A 12,369-nucleotide genomic window follows, 5' to 3' on the forward strand; every position below is an offset into this window, starting at 1 on the left:
ATTTTGATTAGCCTAAAATAAGAACTATACTGAGGCCAGAATTTCTAAATAGTTTTACAGTATTTATAGGTTGGGTGTAAGTTTAAGTTTATAATTGAAGAATAAGTTTAGGATTGAATGTAATTCTAAACCATAATTGTATTTGTTCTATGGTTGTCAGTAATTTATTCTGGTTCATGAGGAAAGCATAGACCGGGATTTTGCATAATGTATCTTCCAACATTCTCTGCTTACTTTGTCTTATTTGCTATCTTTTGCTTGCTTTCTTACTACCAGTGTTATGCACATACAGTATATTATCTTCTCTCTGCTATACCTATTGTCTATTAGGGAATGTTATAAAAAAAAAAACTTTCTGCAATAATCACCTGGGTTATAAATGTTTACTAAATACAAACATCTTTTACTTGAGTTGCCAGTAATGTTATTATGTGTTCCTTTTGAAGAATATACCAAAGCCTATGGATGAATGATTTTGCAGTGAATGCAGATTCATTCAAAAAATTTTACATTGACTTTTGCACATTCTTTACAATTATGACTTCAGGAATTGGGGTTTATTTAGATAATTATTTAGGAAATTTTTTGCTAGCGTGGATTTATTTTCCACTGATGAGTTATCACCGTTTTAAGAATATAATTTTCAGGAATTCACAAAACACTGCTCACATAATCATACAACAATTATATAAAAATGCATAATTCATGAAAATGTTTCAAAGGCAACATGGAAAATTACAAATCTGAGTTTGACAAAATATCAAATTACTAAATTAACTGCAAAGTAATTTACCTACCAGTAATTGTCTGAATATTAAAAAGCTGCCATCCACTCTCTTCCTATAAGGCATGCTTTGTAAGCCATAGACATACTGTATCCTTGGAAATAACGTAGTAGTAGAAAAAGTAAAAAGGAATGCATGATTGAAAGAATTACCAGTGAGTGAATGAATGATTCCAGCAATGAAAACTGGCTTTGTAATGCAGTAATCACCCAATTAAAATGACATCTAAATGACTGGAGAATGTATGTTTTATGACTTTGCACCATTAGTGCCCACACGTTTTAAATCCTCTATTGCATCAACTTCGCCTACTTTGCTAACAGTCAGATTGTTGTTGTTTTTATGTTGCTGACTGATATGGGACAATGCATTTACCACTGACAGCTAGCAAGGGTGCTGCACAAAAAAGGTGGCAGATGAACACAGAAGCATGAAGGTGCAGGGTTTAAATTAGGAGGAGTAAATGATTGAAGAAGTCCTGCATACTAACTAGCCAAGAGAAGTAATTTTCACCAAAAGTTGCATTTTATGACTTTATAGGGTGAATTTTCATTTCCTAATGCAGATTTACAAATGAGGACAATCAAAAACAACAAAAGAGCAATGATATATAAGTGCTATAACAAGTCTCAGTTAGCTTAAACGCAGTACACAAAGGGCTTTTAAATAATATAATAAATAAATAAATAAATAAACACATAGAATAGAAAAAGAATAGAGCAAGCTAGGTATAGATGTCTTTTTTTATAGTTGTATAATAAATTAAAAGAAAATAGAATACAAAAAGATTAGAAAAATACAAAAATATTTTTTTATAGAATTAGAATAGTGAGTGCTAAAGTTAGAGGGTCAGATAAAAATGGAAAAAAAAAAGTAAAATGAATTAAAGTTGTAGTGAGCTCAAGCTGTGGTAAATCAGGTAACTTATTATTAGAGCTCCTTTGTTCACATATTTATTTATGATTATCTGTGTGTGTGTGTGTGTGTGTGTGTGTGTCTGTGTGTGTTTATTCCGATATTTATTATTATTTTTTGTATTTTTGTATGTGTATGTGTGTGTGATTTATTATTGCTGGCTCAGTGAATAATTTTCCAAAGATTTAATTGTTTCGAAGCTTTGAAAAGGTTCGTTTGATCACTACCTTCCACTAACGCAGAAGGACTTTTATCTTAACCGGAAACAGGAACTCTTCTGACGTAGCAAGTGGGAAATTCAAATTCAAAAACATGTTCGTATGAAAGATACTTTGGCCGTTTTAATTCTATATCACATTATAAATATATGTTATTTCGAGGAGCAAATTAAACTGTTGCCCTTTTTAAAATTCCATCAAAGTTTTTTTTATTGTTTTGAACTCGCTTCTATCGGCGTTTTTAAAGTGAATCGTTGGAGCACAGCTGGTGAGTTTGTTGTTCAACATTTTCGTCAAAAGCCTTTGTCATGACTGCTTTCATTACAGTTAATTTATTAACTTGTGTTAGTGTGACGCGTGTATTTTTGGACAATTCTGATGCATCCATTACTTTTTACAGTTAGTAATGTGTGCTGCTTTCCACATTAGAGAGCATTAAAAAAGAGATTTTCTAAAGATAGTGATCCCGCATTGACATAGTGGAAAGTAAATAAAAAAAGCTACTCTTTGTGGTTCAACCTTCTGTTTTTTGTTTTTGTTACAATGGCCTTAAATGTTTAAAGAATAACAAAAAAAAAATGCTGTTTTAATTTAGATTTCAGTTTCCTCAGCATGCCTGTAGACAGCACTTCTGAACTTCTCAAGCACTATGAGGTTTATGAAACCATTGGCTCAGGTAACGTTCATTAATGATGCTTTTATATAGAGGTGCATGTAAGAAAAAGAACATGCATTTAGTTTTATTTCCATTCTAACCCATAGGTGGGTTTGCCAAAGTCAAACTTGGTAGACACATACTGACAGGAGAGAAAGTGGCCATCAAAATAATGGAAAAGAAAGACCTAGGGGTAAGAGTTTCTCCCTTTAATTTTACATTTGCATAAACCTTTTGATGATAAAGAGTAAATATGGAGATATTGTTTAATTTGCTTCAGATTTAGATGGAATACCTTGTTGGCGTGCTGAAAATGAAAATAAATATGTGTTACCTGTCTCTAGGATGATCTGCCCCGAGTTAAGACAGAGATTGAAGCTATGAAGAACCTCAGTCATCAACACGTGTGTCGTCTCTACCATGTCATCGAGACATCAAGCAAGATCTACATGGTGCTCGAGGTATGTTTCCTTCAAAGTGATTCTGATGCTTAATGAAAGTGCATTACGCTTCGTATGTTTATATGCATGTATCGTGCCGCTCTCTCAGTACTGTCCTGGAGGAGAACTGTTTGATTACATCATTGCCAAAGACCGGTTATCAGAGGAAGAGACCCGAGTGTTTTTCCGTCAGATCATCTCGGCGTTGGCCTATGTTCATAGCCAAGGTTATGCACACAGAGACCTCAAACCGGTGAGTTGGTTAAAAAAAAAAAAAAGAGCATTAACATTTTAAGTAGTTCAACCATACGGTGGCATGCAAAAGTTTGGGAACCCCTTGCAGAATCTGTGAAAGTTTGAATAATTTTAACAAAATAAGAGAGCTCATACTAAATGCATGTTATTTTTTATTTAGTACTGTCCTGAGTAAGATATTGTACATAAGATATGTTTACATTTAGTTCACAACACAAAAAAATGCTGAAATTATTAAAATAACCTTATTCAAAAGTTTGGGAACCCTTGGTTCTTAATACTTTCTTTTTTGTGATGGTTGTGCATGAGTCCCTTGTTTGTTCTGAACAGTTAAACTGAGAACTGTTCTTCAGAAAAATATTTAAGGTCCTGTAGATTCGTTAGTTTTCCAGCATTTTTGCATATTTGAACCCTTTCCAGCTGTGACTGTATGATTTTGAGGTACATCTTTTAATGTAATAATAATAATAATTCGCCCCTAAATGAAATACTGTCATCATTTAGTCACCAATGATGACAGTATTTCATTTAGGGGCGAATTATTACATTAAGTGTTTTCTTAACATGACTGTTTCTTACTGACCTTAGGAAAACCTGCTGATCGATGAAGATCATAACTTAAAACTCATTGACTTTGGCCTTTGTGCCAAACCAAAGGTGTGTATCCATCTATTATATCAAGTCAAACATGTGTTTATATGGCACTTATACAATACAGATGGTTTCAAAGCAGTATGACAGTAAACAGGAATAATAACCGTGTTAATGTTGCAAACTCAATTATGAAAAGAAGCATGAAGCAGCTTGTTGTTTTAAATGATATGTCCATATGTCTCAATGCTTTTTAATAAATATTGGCATTTTAAAACTTGTGAATTGTTCTTTGATTAGGGTGGTTTGGGTTTGGAGTTGCTGACCTGTTGTGGCAGTCCAGCATACGCGGCTCCAGAGCTCATTCAGGGCAAGGCTTACATCGGCTCGGAGGTCAGTCTGCTGTATGTGTTTCATGTCCTACATAACAAATTAAGTGTGTGTGTGTGTGTTACTCATGGCATTTGTGTTTCAGGCTGATGTGTGGAGTATGGGTGTGTTACTTTACGCTCTACTTTGTGGTTTTCTACCCTTCGATGATGACAATTGTATGGTCCTCTACAGAAAAATTACTGTGAGTTTATTAGTGTTCCACCACTTTATTAATCCATGCACTTTTACTTGGTTACTAAAATAAATGTATAGCACCCGTGATCTCATATTGTGCAATATTGGCTTGTGTTTTGACAGAGAGGCAAATATAGCAACCCGCACTGGCTTTCACCTGCTAGCATTCTGCTTCTAAACCAGATGATGCAGGTACTGTGCATGGTTTATGTGTCTGTTTGATGTTTTTAAGTACGTTTAGTTAGTTTATTCTCTTCTCCTGCAGGTGGACCCAAAGAGGCGTTTGACTGTGAAACAGTTGCTTGATCACTCTTGGGTTATGAAGGGATACAGCACACCAGTGGAGTGGCACAGTAAACATCCTGTAAGATCAGCTCTATTAAAACATCTAAGATCCAGTTAGTCAAGTCAAGCCAGTATTGTTTTTGTTTGACATTTTTCGGGGCATTAAAGCTGTGGTTATTCCTGTTGATTTCTATATGACCTTGATGTGTTTGTGTTAATATTAGAGTCCTCTTGATCAGGGCATTTATTGATCAGCTGTGTTTATTGATGGATACTCAACTTTTAAATAACACAGCTATTAGATGTAGAGAATACAGTATATGCATCATCTGTAATTGTATGTTTCGGAGACCCTATCTGTATCATTTCCTTTTGTATGTTTGTTTTTTTAGTTGGGTCATATAGATGAAGACTGTATCACTGAAATGGCAGTGGCTTTAAAACAATCCAGACATCGCACAACACAACTTGTGTCAGAGGTACTGAGTGATTTCACTGATTTAAAATGAATATTATATTAGTTAATATTGTGATTTAATAGTTATAATTTTTTTTTACTTTATTCCTGTGATCAAAGCTGATTTCAGTGTCACATGATCCTTCAGAAACCAATCTGATATTCTGATTTGGTGTTTAAGAAACATTTCCGGTTATTTAAAAAAAATCAAGATTTTCAGATGAATTAAAAGTTCAAAAGAACAACATTTATTTGAAATGGCTAACATTTTGAACGATTTACATTTTTTTACTTTTGATCACTTTAATGTGTCCTTGCTAAATAAATTAATCTCATGAAAAAAAACTAACTCGGAAACAATTGAACTGTAATATACATACAGTTTTAGTAATAATTGATGCACACGAAGCAAGCAGTTGTGAATTGTCTCATTTTTTTAATCTGATTAGATAATATTTATTTATTTTGCAAAAAATATATAAAATGCTTATTGACTTGAATATAAGGCAAGGCGAGTTTATTTATATAGCACATTTCGTACACAATGGTAATTAAAAGTGCTTTAAATAAAAGAATAATGTCAAAAATAAAACAAGCAATTTTAAAACTTTGAAAATGAACTTTGACTAAAATTTATTTAAAACAGTTAGAAATAGAAAATGAACCGTGAAAACTTTAAATACAGTGCAATCAGTTCGGACATCCCACAGTGCTCGTTCAATAAATGCACAGCTAAAGAGTTTTGAGTCCAGATTTAAATGTGTATAACCCTTATAAAAACCAGTTATGATTCAAACTATAACTGTGAGAGTAATGAGAATAAAAGTGAGAAAATTTCAAGACAATTGTTAGCAATTTATGTAAAATTAGATGTTGAAATTCATTGAGTTTTATGGAATATCTGCTTAATTAAAAGAAATTACTCTGTGTGATATTAATTATTAGCCATGACCACTAGATGTCAGTAGATGCCAGTGCATAAACAACAGTGTTCTCCATCATTCACTCAGAAGAGAAATCTTTACTCTGTGTGTGTGTTTCTTCAGTGGAAGTATGATCAAATGACTGCCACCTACCTTTTACTGCTGGCTAAAAAGCGACAAGGCCGTCCTGTGCGTCTGAGAGCTGAATGCCCCGTGATTGACCCCTTGTGCTCTCCTCTACAGGACATACAAGTGAGTTCAGTATCCACACATTTAGGAGCATTACGAAGGCACGATTGCCAGCTCGTGCTACATTTATTATTTAAAAATATTACTGTAGTCATGTTTTGCCTGCTGTGTAAATGCTTATGTAGCTGAAGCTGTTGACAGGAGGAGTATGATTTTGTGCATGTGTCTCAGCTGAAGAAGAGTCTACGCTTCAGTGAGGATGATGATGGTGTTCACCCAGTGGTGCTCGGCTCTATGGTCTTCCCTCTTGATTGCTACGATGATGAGAATCCCTGGACGCCTCTCACACCCAAGAACACACACACCACAAACACTCCACGCATCGTGAGCCCTTGTTCTCTTTATTTCTCTGCTCTTCCCTCTTGTCCAATACAGCCACAGTCTTTTTTTTATTCCTGCGTTTAGTTTAATTTTTTATTTCTCCACATTATTCTTTTCTCTTACTGCGTCTTTCTTGTTTTGTGCAGAACACAAGTTGGTCTTTCTTAATTACTGCACAGAAATGGATAGTATTTGGTTAGTTTATAAATGCATTACTGGTAAAAAAAAAAAAAAGTTATAAAGTTTTTTTTTTTTAAAGGAAGTGTCTTATGCTCAGCAATTTCACATTTATTCCAGGATTAGTGTTACATGATTCTCAGAAATCAGTCTAATTTGTTGATGCTTAGTGTTAGTATGGATCGTTAGTTTTGGATCGTTTATTTATTTCCTATTGTTTGAAGAAATTAATACTTCTATTCAGCAAAGACACAAGAAATTGTTTCAAAGTGACAGAAACTACATTTATAATGTTACAAAATAATTCTATTTCATATAAAAGCTGTTCTTTTCAACTTTATATTCATCAAAGAATGTGTCATGGTTTTCACTATATATATATATATATATATATATATATATATATATATATATATATATTTTTTTTATAATATAAATATATATTTTATAATATAAATAAATATATATATTAAGCAGCAAAACCTTTTCAGCATGGATAATCGTAAGAATCATTATTAATATTTGAGCACCAATAATATGCAATACCAAATCAGTATATCGTAATGATTTCTGAAGATCATATAATAATATCGTGCAATCAAATTAATACAGCCTTGGTGAGCATGAGATTTATTTCAATTAAAAAATGATTCCCTTTTTGACTGGAAGTGAATGTGTATTAAGGGATGTTTATGAACTTTCAAGAAGCCCAAATCCATAAGTAACATTTTATGGCAACATGAAACTAATTTCAACACTTTTAACTTCAATAATGCGATGCATTTAAAAAATAAAACCAAATGTTTAGCAGGAAATAATGTTGGGCGATTTTACAATCAAGTTTTCTAAATGGCTCACTCTGAATAACTGCTTTCTAAATGATTTCCCATTAATCATAGTTAATGCAGCAACCCAGAAAGCACTTGATTTACCAGTTGTTGTGAAAACGTTTGTCGTCTTCAGAAGTTCACCTCTGAAGCATCAGAGAAGCAACGGAGTGAAGTGTGTTACTCCCCCATCATAGAGCAAGGGAGACCCCGCCAACAGAAGCCCGAGAGGCGTGAGAGAACCAGAGAAAATAAAGAAAACCTCGCTGTGACAGGCACAGATGGAGATGTGTTTGCTCTGCCTGCTCCCCGAACTCCCATGAGCAGCAGAAAGACCAAATCCAACAGAAATGTGGCGACAACACCCAACAACAACAACATCACTAGCACCAGCAGCAGCGCAAACAAAGGTGAGCTAGATAATCAGTTAAACATTTTAGACATGCTTTGTTGATCTGTTTATTGTTTCATCTTATTAATTTGGTTTCTGTGTATATTTACATATGCCATATTTTTGGAATTGTTCTTATATGGTGGCCTCAAAAGCTACGGGTCAGTAAAGATTAGATATTTATCTGTTTATTTACTTTGAAAGAAATAAATACATTTAGTTAGTGGATGGATGCATTCAATTGATCAAATGTTTTCAGAACAGTGTAAAAAAAATTGGAGTAAAAAAAAAATATTATCATCACAGGAATACATTATGCTTTAAAATTAAATGAAAATAGGAAATACTTATTTGCAATCAATTGTATTATGAAATTTGACCACTTTTATTTTTGCATTTTTGATCAAATACATGAAAGAGTCATCTGGTGAAAAATGCATCTTTCAAAAACATTAATAACTAATCACAAACTATTTATACGGTGGTGTATTTAGACATCTAAGCTGCACCTAATGTAGGGCATTGCATTCACAAAATATAAAACCAAGTGCCATCTGCAAACAATTTTTAACTGAAATACAGTTTTTCTCAAGTTCACACAGGTGTGTTTAGCAGAGTAACCAAACAAAGTTAATCGCAAAAGCTACAAACATGTTCCACTAACATCTGACAATTAGAAAGCACCCAGTGCTTACAATTCTTACCACTTGCTTTAATAATAGTATTATATAATCATCAAACAGTTGATCCAATTTTAACATTATATTGGAATTATTAACTCCTAGGAGCTGGTATTTCTATTAATATTTATTTAATTGAAGGAAAGCTGAACAAAAGCATTGATAGTGATTTATAGTGGTTCTGGAGATCAAGGCTCTCACTTCTGACTTCACTTCATTTACACACTGATGTACTCGTTTTCTGCGAACTGGATGTTTGAAGTCTCTCAGTCCTGTACTGCAGATGCTTAAATGACATATCTGGAGTTTAAAGGACTATAGCTAAAAAGAGGTTTTTGTGTGTGTTCCTACATTTTCATCTAGCATCTGTAGTTTGATTCAGCTGACCAAAGTCTGAGTATGTGTCTCTATATGGGCACGGTGCGTCTGGGGAGAAGTCTTCATGTCCCAACATCCACTGTGTCCACCTCGTTACTGTCGCACACCATCTCCTGCACTGCAACAGACAGGTGCACACTGGGGACGGAGTGTGTGTGTGTGTGCGTTCTAGTGTGCGAGACAACTCCCGAAGCACATACTGACAGGTGTCCGCTTCGGTAGCATGTAGCATGTAGTGACACGTGTTTATCCTGTGTGTGTGTGTGTGTGTGTGTGTGTGCGCAGGAGCGTCCAGTGCCACTAAAGAAGTGTCCCGCAGGAGAGAGATGGACCAACAGCAGATCGGCCAACAAGGAGAACTGGATATACTGGCTTTCAGCCCCGAGAGAAGGTAGACAACTTTCTGTATTTTGAAAGGAAGGTGAGGACTGTGGGATTTAAACGTGAAGTGTGTAATTCTGCTCCATGAGCAAAAGGGTTTTTTGTTTGTTTGTTTGTTTTAATTATATTGACACTTTACCTTTTTGTTTTGTTTTTTCCACTGAGGTCAACTTTACTTTTTTGGGACAATGAGACTCAAATATAAACTTAAAAAAAATTATATATATAAAATATATATATATTTTTTTTTTTTTGAGATTTTTAAATATATTTTAGTCTCTGTTGTTCACCAAGCTGCATTCTTTTTATCCAAAATTCAGTAAAAACAGTAATATTGTGAAATATTATCACAGTTTAAAATAATTCTATTTTTGTATTATTTAAAAAAATAAATTTATTTCTGAGATGTTCATTTTCACATTTCACATGTGATGCAGTAATACTGAATACAGAATAAACAGTTGTGCTGCTTAATTTTGTGGAAATTGCAATACTTTTTTGATGAATAGAAAGTTCAAATGAACAGCATTTATTTTATATATTAATTATTATTATTATTTCAAACAGTGTAAAAGTCTTTACTGTCACTTCAATCAATTGTCCAGTGTAATTTATTTCAATTTTTCATGTCCCTTTTTACCCTTGGAGTTAACGGGCCATTTTTTGCTTGATCTGTATGACCTGATATCAAAACATTCTTTGCATTTGAAATGAGATGCAGCACTTGCTGCACTTACTCTTGCAGATTGCTGTTGAGTCATTTAGGATTTAAACTAACCCTATTATTCTGTAATATGATCTTGGCAAAGCCTGTGTCTCACTGTGATAGATTTGCAGTTATACAAATGTGCTGTTATATTCTAAACTGTGTTTCCCATGTGTCCAGGTCTCGATCTCTGGACCTGGCTGGCTGTCAGGTGGACAGTGGGCAGAAGCGGAAGGGAGGTAAAGTGTTTGGCAGTCTGGAGAGAGGCCTGGATAAAGTCATTACAATGCTCACACCCAGCAAAAAGAGAGGACCTCGAGATGGACCACGCAAAATTAAGGTATCATTCGTCTTGTTTTTACATTTGCGCTTAGTCATTAAGATTATTGTTTGTCGGTTGTTCTTTTGAATTGCCTAAAAGTGCTTGTTTTTCTATATTCCAATTATTTTTAATTATGATTTGCATGTTTATCACTCAGTTGCAACCAGACACATCCTTAACAAAACTTTCAGAAGGGATGGGTTATTTATTTGCATGAATGTATGCATGATGGCTCTTTCATGGAATGTAAAAAGTTATTAAATTAGTTGTTTTCCACTTTTTTTTTTACAATATTTGAAGACCCCATCACATATATATTTATATATATATTTATATATATATATTTATTTTTATTTTATTTTTATTTTTTTACACCCTAGATCTAAAAAAGTTTTTAAAGCTTGGCATAATTAGAAAAATGTATATTCCTTATATAAATTCCAACTTGCATGATTTTTCCACTCTAAAAATCTCACTTTTATATCACTTCATCATATCATATATCACATCTACCACTTTAAAGGGACATTTCACCCCTAAAAATTTAAATTGTCATCATTTACTTACTCTCAATTTGTTCCATATCTCTGTGTTTCTCTTTCTTTTGGAGAACACAAAAGACCATATTGTGAGGAATAAGGTTTACCTAACAGTTGCTGGACCCCTTTGACTTCCATGCAGTAGTATATATTTTGTAACTATGCCTTTAACATTTGCTTCACTTCAGGTAGTCTCCATAATGCACGTCATGTAGATGTTTTTCAGTGACTGCATATATATAAAAAAACTCTTCCTGTGTTTTGTAGGCTCAATACAACGTGACACTCACCAGTCAGACTAATGCTGACCAAGTGCTCAATCAGATTCTCACCATTTTACCAGAGAAGAATGTGGACTTTGTTCAGAAGGGGTAAGTTAAACCCTCACATTAAGTGTTTTCTAAAATTGAAATTCAAATTGTATTTTTATTTTTTTCTGCTAAACCAGTGGTTCTCACCCCAACTCAGCAGGATCACAAGTATTGATATATTAAAATCTAAATTGAAATGCTAAAAATGTGTTAAACATCTTATAACTGATATTTATATTCTAGAATACAGAACATAATTTGAAGGGGGTGCCTTTGAAATATTGTTTTGGAAAACGGGGACTTTAAAGAAAGATTGAGAACCACTGCTGCAAACATTAACTTGTTAATTCAGTAAAATCGTTATATGGTTATCAAAAGGTCCTTTTTTTCTGTTAGCTATACTCTGAAGTGCCACACACAGTCAGACTTTGGAAAGTTGACCATGCAGTTCAAGCTGGAGGTGTGTATCCTGCAGAAGCCCGAGGTGGTGGTGATCCGTCGACAGCGGCTCAAAGGTGACGCCTGGGTCTATAAACACCTGGTAGAGGACATCCTGTCCAGCTCCAGCATCTGATGTCACTCTTGAGGCAGACACAGCGACATCACCTCTTACCTACCTGAGTTAAATGAAGATGTCCATTACTGAAAAACCTCCACTTCTACTTTATATTTCATATGACCATTATTGTTTGGCATGTGCAGGAAGTGATACAGTATTATTCCGTCATGTTCTACCTTTGAAAGTAATGCAAATATTTTTGTCACTTTATACTATACGTCCTTCTAATTTAGCAATAAGCAGTACTCGTATAGCATTATGCCAGCAATTGCATCTTATTCGTCATTTGTTTTTATGTTTGTCTCAATTATATAGTGTCAATGTCAAGTTTTTCTATTTTTTTTAATCTGTTACCGTTTTCAAAATGTTTGTCATTTTGTTCTTGTTTCTATTTGTGTGCGTGTCAGTCAGACTCGTAAATAAATCTTTTTAACATC

General features: G+C 33.9%; 1 protein-coding gene across 1 annotated transcript; it reads left to right on the forward strand.

Moving 5' to 3' along the window:
- Nucleotides 1-1,961: 1,961 nt before the first annotated feature.
- On the forward strand, nt 1,962-12,369 carry LOC113107086 (maternal embryonic leucine zipper kinase-like). The gene is made up of 18 exons (XM_026269280.1): nt 1,962-2,186; nt 2,514-2,594; nt 2,681-2,766; nt 2,918-3,034; nt 3,123-3,266; nt 3,857-3,925; nt 4,160-4,252; nt 4,335-4,433; nt 4,550-4,618; nt 4,692-4,790; nt 5,104-5,190; nt 6,215-6,343; nt 6,512-6,664; nt 7,802-8,075; nt 9,400-9,505; nt 10,382-10,541; nt 11,330-11,433; nt 11,770-12,369. The coding sequence occupies exons 1-18, from the start codon at nt 2,021-2,023 to the stop codon at nt 11,945-11,947; spliced, it is 2,214 nt and encodes a 737-aa protein (XP_026125065.1). The 5' UTR covers nt 1,962-2,020; the 3' UTR covers nt 11,948-12,369.

Source organism: Carassius auratus, chromosome 1, assembly GCF_003368295.1.
Source record: "Carassius auratus strain Wakin chromosome 1, ASM336829v1, whole genome shotgun sequence".
Taxonomy (NCBI): Eukaryota; Metazoa; Chordata; class Actinopteri; order Cypriniformes; family Cyprinidae; genus Carassius; species Carassius auratus.